This window comes from Gopherus flavomarginatus, chromosome 12 (genome assembly GCF_025201925.1).
Source record: "Gopherus flavomarginatus isolate rGopFla2 chromosome 12, rGopFla2.mat.asm, whole genome shotgun sequence".
Lineage (NCBI taxonomy): Eukaryota > Metazoa > Chordata > Testudines > Testudinidae > Gopherus > Gopherus flavomarginatus.
In genome coordinates, this window is record NC_066628.1 from 38,903,194 (window position 1) to 38,914,637 (window position 11,444).

Genomic DNA, 11,444 nt, shown 5'->3' on the forward strand with positions numbered 1-11,444 from the left:
TTTTAGAGCCTCGCTCTGTAATGCTTTTATCTTAAGAATAAAGGTGCTTGCTTAGCAGGAGCGATGTGGTGACTTGTAATTATTGTCACTACACTGGTCATGGCTCTTGAAGAAAGCAAACCACAGGCATTTGTCTTTGAGGCAGGCCCAGCAGGCCAGTCTATTACAATACAGATCAGGGAGCTGTGCAGCCTTAGAAACCCTGGTCAGAAGGGAGCAAGAGGCAGGTCTCCACACAGGAGAGGTGATGGCTGGGAGCTGGAAATCTTTCATGGGTGCCTTCCAGGGATCCCAGAGGAGGGAAAAGAAATACAGTTACCCTGAGACAGTGTATTTGCAAATACGCAAGAAGCACGGCAGCCTTTGTACCAGAAGCATCTGATGCAACCAGGTTTGCTAAGTGAGTCTGGTGCTGCTCTGGAACTAGCTCTTGTCTATCAGGGATAACAATGAATGTGTCAGAGCTGCAGGAGATGGGGCTGGGACCTTCATTATTAATATGACGACAGTAGCACTCAGAGGGCCCCAAACAAGATTGGGTCCCCACTGTGCAGGGCTGTATAAACACATAGGACAACCTGGTCACTGCATCACACATCTTCTAGTCTAAGGAGAGGAAAGGGATACAACATATGAGGGAGGGGGGTGGAGAAGAGGAGTGAAGTTTACCCCTGTACTGAGAGCTCACCTAGTCTTAGGCACCACTTGTGTCTAGCTGAAGCCCTGAAAATACAGCTGAAGTGGAACATAGGTGATGCTAGGCCATACAGGCAGGCTGTGGGCACGGGGCTGCATTTCACACACAGGGATCGGGGAGCTAGAAGTATGTACCTTGTTAGCTCCAGCTATTTTCTCCCTCCCAGCCCGATCCTGCTGACAGACACCTGAGTAACCCCAAATGAACTCACTGATGGTGGGGCAACACACCTGTGCAGAGTTACTTTCATGCAGGAGCAGGGCTAATATTTGTTGTTGCACGGGGGGGGGGGGGGGGGGGCGCTGCTAGTTGAGAGTTCCCTCAGCAGCTCTCATGTCACTTACTTTTTACTTTACCCTGTTTTCTAGTCACAAAACTAAGCCTCCAGCCCCTCCCCCCACCTCAGCAAGCAGCAGCCACCACCACCTCTCTGGGCTACCACCTCTCACTGCACCCTGAAGGGTGGAGTTTCCCTTCAAGAGGCAGAGATGTGTGGCTCGCTAGATGGAGATCATGTAAAGCAAGTGCAGACCATATTCTAACTGCACCTGCAGGTTTCACAGACAGGCAGGCCCCAAGAGGGAAGCATCACTTCAATATTGTCATCCCCGTATTAATGTGTGTGTGTGGGGGGGGGGGAAGATGGTGTTTGAGCATCACAGCTACAGCATGGAGGAGAGGAGGAGTAATTTGCACCTCACTGACTCCATAGACATGCTTCCTTTTGTGTCCTTCCCACTTGGCTCAGCAGGCCAGTCCCTTTAATTTGGGGAAATAGATTGGGAAATGAAAATGCAGTTATTAGGCAGTGTCCTTTGTGCATACATAGCATCCTACAGCCAACAGACCTAAGCATGTCACAGACGTTAATGAAGGCCGTCACCTCCCTCGGAGATTAGTACCTTTCCCATTATACAGAGCAGCAGGTTGAGGCAAAGCAAGGTTCAGGGACTTGTATATTGAGTGGCAGAGTCAGGCATACATGAGTCCCAATGTAACTTTCTCTACCCTGTAGGAGACTGAACAGGGTTTTCAAAGCTGCAGAAGGATGCCTAGATGAATCATCACAAAACATAAGACACACTGAAAGCCTCCCAGATGCTATTTCAACAAACAAGCTTTTATGTCAAGGGGTCTCTCCAGACTTAGTACCAAACAACAGGGTGAAGTTCAGATTCATAAATGCAGATCTGATTCTTACAGAGAAAGAGTCAAGTTCTCACACCAACGGTCAAATGTACAACAGACCCCCATGGTGCATTGGTTAAAGCAGCCAGGGAATACACAAAAGTTGCTCCTGAAAGAGAATGGAGAGTTTCAAGGAATGAATCCTACTTGGCAACAGCTCTTGGAGAAAAGGAATTGGAGAAACCCTCAGCATCTCCCAGACAGAGCTCTACTTGTAAAGCTAAAGATAAAATTGCTCCCCATTAGAGAGAACACTGTAGTTGGAAAAGACTAATCACAGACATCTCAGCTGCAGGCAGTTACATTCCAACATCCTGCTGCTGTCCTCTGGCAGGATTCTCAATGCCGTCAATGGGAGTTTTGCCTGGGTTAGAACTACATGATCAGGCTTTTAGTCAAAATCCAAAGTCCATGGGAGTCTTCCCATGGATGGGGCCCTAAATGATGTAAATATATGGTCTCTCTCTCCCAGCATCGAGAAGGCTGATGCATATGTGCAATGCCATAGGCATAAAGTGGTTATAAATTAACTGGACTAACCTTCCCAGTCCAATGTGTCATCTTCACAATGCATTAATTCAGTGTATTCACAGTTCCTTCATCCTGTGAAGGGTTCTATATTTGCAAGTACCCAGGAAAGAACAGTCATACAGCCCTTTGTTTTCCTTCTTCCTAGCCCTTGACAAACATTAATTAACCCTTGCAGCACACAGGGGAGGCAAGCAAGTAAATTGGGGTTTCCCTAAGGCAGAGAGGTTAAGTGATTTGCCCAAGGCAGAGGGGGAGTCAATGTCAGAGCTGGGCTTAGACTTCAGGATTCCTATCCTAACCCTCTATGAAGAGAGAGAGAGAGGTGTTGTCTAAGACAGCAGTTCAGTCCAGGATCTGGGGCCCCCTGATAGGAGCATGAGCAGGTTTCTGGGAGTCCACCAAAATAAACCAGAGAGCAGGACCAGTGTTAGATACATTGGGGGGCGAGGGCAGGAAGCAGAATCCCGAGCCCCACTGCTTGGGGCTGCAGCCGAAGCTTGAGCTCCTCCTCCCTGGGCCAAAGCCAAAGCCCAAGCAAATTAGCTTTGTGGGACCCCCTGTGGGGTGAGGCCCTGGGCAACTGCTCTGCTTGCTAATACAGCCCTGGTTTTTAATCCACTGAAAAACAGTTGTGGCACAGGTGTGCCCTGGAACTTTTATAGCACATGGTATGGGCCTCAGAAGGAAAAAAGGTTGAGAACCCCTGCTCTAAGAGATGTTCAGGCTCCAGGCTTCCTAAACAAACACCCTCCCCCGCCCATTGCTCAAGCCCAGCCACAAGCAACTGGTCCAAGTCCCCTGAACAGTAGAATCCCGGTCATTGACCACACAGCAATTCAGCTCATAGCCCAGGCGGTGCTCCTGGAAGGCTATAAGAGGCCAAGCACTATGCAAGGTAATGCTAAGCTGTGCACAGTGCAGTTCCTCCAAGCCCTTTACTCCAGAGGGCAGGCAACAGGGCGATGGATTCATGTGTCTTCTGTTTGGATGCAGCCAAGTCTCTTCCCATGGAAGAAACTTTCAGCGCTAATAAGCAACGTTCCCTCCTCTGCATTTACTTTAAAAATGAAATCAGAAACAATCCAAGAGTCCTGGTGGACACTGGTGCATGAAGAGGTACAAATCTTCTCCTGCAGCTGTGCTGTGTCCAAGAGGAAACACTTGATCATTAAACAACATCTTTTCTCTGTACCATGGGCCAGATAGTCCCATTCAAGTAAAAGGTACTTTTGCTATAAGCTGAATGGGGCCAGGGTTCATCAGCCTTCTTCAGGTTGGGTCTATGCAGAGAGTGCCCTGGTTTAATTAATAGGTTATTTTATACAGATTTAGGCACATTGGTATCACTTTGTGAGTGGATGCTCTTAAAACAATTTAAAACTAGAGCTGGTCAAGAAAAAAAAAAATTCTCCAGTGAAACAAGTTTCCCACCACAAGAACCCCAGTTTGACGTGCTTCATTTCAGAGCTGGGGAAAGCACTTCATTTTCCCTTTATAACCAAGTCAAAACAAAGAACCTCAGGAAGGTCATTTCCATATTTCCAAAACTACATTTTTTTCCAGACATTTCATTCCATGGAAAAGTTCCACCTGGTGTCTCAATTGGGACAAGGGAACATTCCCAACTGCCTGACTTGCCCACAGAATGGCATTCCCCAGTTTCAGCCAGCTCTAGTTCAACACCAGCTTATATTAGTTTGGCTCCTGTTGAAGAATTTACAGGGACAAGCTAAACGAATAGAACAAGTTTTAAACAGATTGACCAGGTGTTCACTCAGGTTTAAAATCAGTTTAACAATTGTTTTGGTTTAAGTTAAACTGGCCACAGGCTGCCGGAGAGGACAGACGCTGGTGCCCGAGATCCCACCGGGGGGAAATTAGCAAGGGGGAAAATAGGGTCATTACACAAAGTAAAAACTATTTCCCCCTCCCCAACTGTTACTCACATCACCTTGTCAACTGTTTGAAATGGGCCATCCTGATTATCACTATGTGACAAACTGGGAAAGTTCTTAATGTTTTCTCTGAGTACTGTGTTGGTGCCTCAGTGTCCCCATGGCAGTTCTTAAGTATCTGGCAGAGCAAAGGGCCAGTGCACCTAAATGCCTGACCCTCTGTCTCCTAGCAACTGATGGCCTGGGCCCCTCCTCTGCAAAGGTGCCAGCTGAAGGTGTTGGAGACAAAGGGATCAGGTGACCTCCTGGCCCAGGAAAGGGGCTGAGGAGAGAGGAGGGGCTGGGAGGGGTTTTAGTCTGGAGCTGGCTGGGGTCAAGGGTGGAGGGCAGACCTGGGGGTCTGGCTCACTACCCCCCCCAGAATGGACCCAGCCGAGGGGTCCGGTTCGCTGTATCTACAAGCTCTGTTTTAGACCCTGTTCCTGTCATCGAATAAACCTCTGTTTTACTGGCTGGCTGAGCGTCACGTCTGACTGCAAAGTGGGGGTGCAGAACCCGGTGGCTTCCCCAGGACCCCGCTGGGGTGGACTCGCTGTGGGAAGCGCACGGAGGGGCAGAGGATGCTAAATGCTCCAAGGAGAGACCCAGGAGGTGAAGCTGTGTGAGCTTCTTGCCCTGAACAAGTCTGCTCCAAGGGAGAGGAGGCTCCCCAAAGTCCTGACTGGCCTGGTGGGGAGCAGTTCCAGAGCATCGCCCGGGGACTCCGTGACACACTACAAAAAGTTTTTTTCCTCCTCCTGCTAATAGCTCATCTTAATTGCTTAGTCTCATTAGAGTTGGTGTGGCAACACTCATTCATGTTCTCTCTCTGTGTGTAATATAGATTTTTATATATATCTTCCTATTGTATTTTCCATGGCATGCATCCGATGAAGTGGGTTTTAGCCCATGAAATCTTATGCCCAAATAAATTTGTTAGTCTCTAAAGTGCCACAAGTACTCCCGTTCTTTTTGCTGATACAGACTAACATGGCTACCCCTCTGAAACCTGTAACAGCAGTAACTCATTCAGTGAGCTGCTGGTGAAAGACGATGGGGTGGAGTGGGGAGGGGTGATGAGTGAGAGCAAACAATAAGATCTCCTGTAACCTGGTTGGCATGTGGCTGACAAACTTTAAAAAGCAAATCCCATCAAGACACATGGTGGGTTAATGTGGCCAGAGAGAGAATGAAAGCTTTGCAAGACTGTCTAGACAGCATACAAAAGCAATTTGATTTTTAAAAGCCAGCCAAGTGCTGGAAGAGCTGGGACTGCACAAAGTGGTGGCAAATACAGAAGCCAGCACTTACATTGTGTTTTTGCCGGCGTAGAAATGTAGGTCTTGCTTTACTACATCAAAACCAAGGTCCATTTTGTGTTGGACACTGGCCTGCACCAGCTGCTTCAGTTGAAGGTTTAAGAATCCCACAGCAGACAGAGATGGGAGATCATTTGCCCCCTCAATATAGGTCTCATCCTGATCTCCAAAAGTTAAAGATCAGCTTAAACCCTGAAGCATAAGGCTCCAAAGATTTCACTATAATTATGGTAACCATATAAACATCCAGAACCTTTTTTGGATCATGCTAAGTTCTCAACCTCTGTGACTTCCAGGGGCAATTAGACTGTGGAACTCATTACACATTGTGTGTGGGGGAAATATCCCTTTATTAGTTTCAAATTTTCCACCTGTTTATTTTATTACATTTGTCCCTTGTTCTTATGTTACGAGGCAGGAAGAATAGACGCTCCTGATCTACCATTCTTCATTATTTGATATACTTCTAACAGATACTCATTGATATTCTCTCTTATTAGTCTACTCATATGGGAGCTCCCTTATTAAAGCCCTTGTCCTCCCCCCCCCCCCCCCGATATTGCTGCCTGACAGGCTCCCACAGAAAGGGGATTTTTAGGATAGTTTTAAACAGTGGACAAAGCTACTTTGATGCATGTCTCCAAAATGAGAAATACATTGAATGATACACAGTGGAGCTGGGGCTATCAAATAGCAAACTAATGATGATGGGAGCCATTATTTGTATCTCAATATACATAATGGTGCAGGAGATATACATGATTAATGCAAGGAAGTAAAAGAGTCAGGCGGATGGGATGAGTGTTTTCCATCAGGTAAATCTTCACTGCTGACAGTTTACTAGTAGAGTGATGGTAGCACCCGGGAGACCACCCCTAGACCAGGACCCCATTGTACTAGGCACTCACACAAACAGACTGTGCAGGGGGGGCACACAAAGCTCATATTAAATCATGATTAGTTTTGAGGACATGGTCAGCCAGCAAGATCTGCATTCTTGTAACTCCACCTCTTTCCCCCCAGCCCCCAATCCTGCTCAGTTGCTCTTTTGTGATTTTTACCAGGACAAAACCTTTTTTCACTCCTTCAAGTGATCAGAAGTTCTTTTAAAAATACCAACTAAAACAAGCATTTTAAAGTTTTATGTACATAGCTGGGTAGCTTCCTTCCTTTGAGGATCTTCCTGGGGTTCATTCAGGACAGCTTGTATGCTGTCAGATGTTGCTGCCTGAGTTCTTTCAAATGCATAAAGCAAGGAAGCACTCAGTCACATAGAACCATCTTAACTATTCACCAGGCACTATTATCATAGCTGTCTCAGAAACCCAGAGAGCATGTAAACCCCAGTCTGAGCAAGGCACTCAAGCACATGCTTCAGCACTAAGCATTCAGCTTGCCCCATTGACTTCTAGGAGACTTCGCATGCTAAATTACACACTGAACTATTTAGGATGGGGACCTTAAAGACATATAATAGAATTGGAAGGGACCTCAGGAGGTCATCTAGTCCAACCTCCTGCTCAGAGCAGGGCCAATCCCCAACTATTATTTTTTGCACCCCAGATCCCTAAATGGCCCCCTTAAAAGCTGAACTCACAATCCTGGGTTTAAGGGGCCAATGCTCAAACCACTGAGCTATCCCTCCCTCATAAATGACTAAATACAAACTGGGTCATCCAGTCAGATCACTGGATGGCAACTCTGGGCCTACCAGAACAGCTTATTCATGATAACACATGATATTTTACAGAAGCCTTACTTCTGTGAGGTAGTACTTATAGTCAGACAAGTATAATTACTGAACCTTTCTCCTTCAGATTCTTCCATAAGACTCACTTACCCCAGTTGCATACAGAACACTTGCAATTGATAAAAGGTCTTAACACTTTAACTATGCCAGGACAGTTAAAGCAGCAAACAGTGTGTCACAGGGCTTCTCTTAGCTTCCAAGCACACAGTGCTACACCAAATCCCCTTTAAGAGAATTTACTTTCTTAAAACAGGCAAGTAAGCCAACAGAAAACAGTCATCTGACTCACTTCATCTCAAGTTTCCAGGCCATTCCTCCAAGGGGTCTCTGGTATTCCTGCTCCTGCTTCTAGCAGCTTCCCAACTGAAAGTCAGCTCTGCTCCTTTCCTGGAGCAGCAGCCCCAGGGGTGCTTCCCTGAGCACCTGACCCCATGCTCCACAGGCCTCCTACCACCACAATATGCTCTGCTCCACTGTGGCTTCCCTTCCCCAGGCACAGCCTGTCTCAAACACCCTCCTTTCACCTTGCCTTTCCTGCCCTTTAAAGACCTAGGTGCTGCTGGCTGCCTTTAATTGGCTGGACTGGGCTCACCTGCTCTGACACAAGGGTGGTGCTGGGCCCAGCTTTACAGACCAGCTAAGCCGTGACACATGACATAGCTAAAGCAGCACAACTCCTCTAGTATAACTGTAGTTATACCAGCTAGGTGCTTACGCCAACAGAGCTTATTCTGTGTCAGGAAAGCTGTACAAGTAGGAGAATCTTTATACTGGTGTAACTGTGTTTACACCGGGGCTTTTACTAGCATAACTACATTGGCAGGACTTTTCAATGGAGACCTGGCCTAAAGCAAGTGGCAGTTGTACATCAAGCTAGCCTACACAACAGCACACTTTTTACCTTCTCCTTCCTCTTCTGCTTGTTTCATTCACTTACAGGCCTGGTTAAGGATGAGGTACAGTAAGTCCTTTGCAGTAGGGACTATCTTAACGACTTGTTAGTACGAGGCTTAAAAGAGCCCGGCTCTGATCCCTGTTTGGGACTTACAGGCAGTACTGCAATACAGACAAACAGCCCTGTGTTAAAGGCATAGGGAGCCTCTGCTGCACTTGTGTAGCCTGGGCAGGAGTAAGCTAGTGGCTGAAGGAAGAATAAATAAGACATCACATTGTCAAGTGAGATAACTGAGCCAATTGCATACTCCAAGGGCTCCCCCACCCCCATTTGCCTGGGCATTTACTCTGCTGTGAAATGACATAATCAGATCATAGAATGTGTTTCTGCTGACACGGTTTGTCAGCGGGCGATTATTGCTGCAGAAAGAAGACAAGAAGACACAGCGAGGACCCAAAGGATCCGTAGTCCTTTCCTGGAGGGTTTTTCTATGCGTCAGCATATTCTGAGTAACAGGAAAAAGAAGGAGTTGCTGGAGATTAACATTCTCCTGAAAACCATGTGCCTCGTCCTACAGCCCTGGCTGCTGTGAGTAATCCCATTGCAATTAATAGGACTGTTCGCTTGAGCAGGGCACTCGAAACCAACCATGATGCCACATGTCTGCCTACAAACAGAGAAGCTACCAAGCAGCCCGACCCTAGTCTGATCTCAGCCCTACCTGCTGCCAACCCACAGCAATTTCTAAGGCCCCTCACATCTGCACAGAGGACTCAGGCATTAAACTTTCAAGGCCTTAGGAATGATGTCCCAGATAGCAATAAAGGGAGTGACGTGAAGTAGGAAGCCTACTAGACAGTGGCACCTACCTCATTTTCCTTTTAATTTTTAGTGAATTCTTCTCTTGACCAAATGAGATCAGTACAGCTAGCAGCAGCAGCAGCCTTCCTCCCTATGCTGCTGCTGTACTGAACCTGGAGAGACTATAGCAAGGGCAGAGAGGGAAATACTCTTGTGGCAGCACTTTTGATAATGCCAAGCTCCTGGGAGAGATGGCGCTCAGGGGCATTTGTAAGGTCTGATCCAAGGTTGCTAGCAGAGACAGGGATTTGAAGAAGAGAAGGTAGGGAGACGTGTATTTTGGGCTATGGGCACTTTCACTGCAGACAGGTCAGACAAGCCTGCTCTACTCATTTCAATTTACTTTGGGCCTTCTTTAAGAAAATGAACACTGTACGTATTCAGGAGCAGGGACTTGGGGTGAAATCCTGGCTTCACTGAGTCATAGAAATGTAGGGCTGGAAGGCACCTGAAGACGTTATGCAGTCTATCCCCCATGCCCTGAGGCAGGATCAAATACACTCATACCAGATATTTTTGTCAATATCAAATGTCTCGGTCAAGGTATAGTCAAGGTCCAGACTCCAGAGAAAATAATAAAAATTAATAATGCTAATAAGTAAATAAAGAGATTTTGGGGTCCATTCTAACGTGTCCTGTGGTCTGGATTTGGCCCATGGTCCACCAATTACTACCCCAACCCAGCCCACCCCTAACATGCTTGTCTGACCTGTTTTTAAAAGCCTCCCCTGACGGGGATTTTACAACTTCCCTTGGTACCTAGTCCAGTACTTAACCACCCTTGTCATTAGAAAGTTTTGCCTAATATCTAAACTAAATCTCCCTTGCTGCAGATTAAGCCCATGACATATTGTCCCCCCTTCAAGTGCTCAGGGAGAACTGATCCCAGCCCTTTTCATAACCGCCCCAAACAATATTTCAAGACCTTTCTCGGGTCCCTCCTTTCCTTTTCTCAAGACCAAACATGCAATCAAGTCAATGGCAAAACTCGCTCTGAGTTCACTGGCGCCCGGATTTCCCCATTTGTCTTTATACTTGTCATTCTTTGCCAGGCCTTTGCGTCTAACACTGAGGGAAGCTTTAAAAACTTCGCTCTGGCCAGGAGAACAGCGTCGGCGCTTCCAGAGAACAGTTTGCGCCGCGATTTTCGCTGCTAGCTGCACCAACATGGCTCGGGCTGGCAGAAATCCAGAACCACTGGGAGGGGCTGTTTTGCAAACACGCGCGGATTCTGTTGAACCTGGGTGTCTGTCTCCTTTCCTAATTACACATATTAGAGCCTGGAAACAAACACGAGTTAACAGCTGCTCTTGCTGAGCACCGCGTTTTGTTAATACATTGTCTGTTGCCAGGGAGGGGGGAGAGATCGTTAGTTCCCAATTACTTGGCAAGCCCAGAGAAGCCTGCAGAACCGTTGTTTGCATACTATAAATAAACCGCAGCTTGCAGGAGGCAGGGGAGAAGTCACACAGCGGTGCTTAGTGGGAAGCTAAGACACAAACAGTGTCTATTCATCCCGGGGATGACTGCGCGGCCGTTATATTCCCGCCAGGAAACAGCGAACACACAGGATTAGGCTTGCAGCCAGGAAGAAACCCCACAACTGATGGCAGCCCCCCACCCCCACCCCGGCGTGTGCCCGGACTCTGGCGGCTACCAGCCGATCTTATGGTGCATGCAGTTCCATAGACGTCCCACCTCCCTCTTGCATCCGCCATCACAGGGAGCTCGGGACCCTGTTCCCCTTTTGCAGGATGTTTGTTTCTGGCGCTGTTTCTATTTTTAACCAGGGTTTATTCCCCCCCCCCCCAGGAAAAGCCGCCCGAGTGGGTCCCCCACCTTGTGCAGAAGATCCTCATCGTAGTAAGGGCTGCCTGCTCCATTGGCGTCCATCCCGGAGGCTGCCGGGGCACTGCCGGCCCCGCTCTGAGCGCCCCAGCCTGGCTGCATCCCCTGCAATTTCCGTGCGTCTGTGCCGTGCGCGGCTCCCGGCTGACTCTGATGTAGCAGGCGGAGCCGGGCGGCCTCCCCGCGGGCGCCGGCTACCTGGCCCGCAGCATGCCCCGAGGGGGGGCGCGGCGCAAGCCAGACGCAGCTCGCGCGAGCGCACCCCGGGAGGCGGGAGGCAGGGGGCGGGACGAGCGCGTCCGGTTCGGAGTCCGGAGCAGCTCCCCGGGACTGCAAAGTGCGGAGCACGCAGGAGCCCGGTGGCCTTTGCGGAGCCCTAGAGCCGCACAGGCAGGGCAGGTTTTCAGCAGCCGGGACAGCT

General features: G+C 48.4%; 1 protein-coding gene across 1 annotated transcript in view; it reads right to left on the reverse strand.

Moving 5' to 3' along the window:
- RAB37 (RAB37, member RAS oncogene family) overlaps nucleotides 1-11,161 on the reverse strand; it is a 67,205-nt gene extending 56,044 nt beyond the window's left edge. Inside the window, exon 1 of the mRNA XM_050920854.1 lies at nucleotides 11,015-11,161. Coding sequence (XP_050776811.1) covers nucleotides 11,015-11,125 — 111 coding nt within the window. The 5' untranslated portion in view covers nucleotides 11,126-11,161. The remainder of the gene's footprint in view (nucleotides 1-11,014) is intronic.
- Between the last annotated feature and the right edge of the window lie 283 nt (nucleotides 11,162-11,444).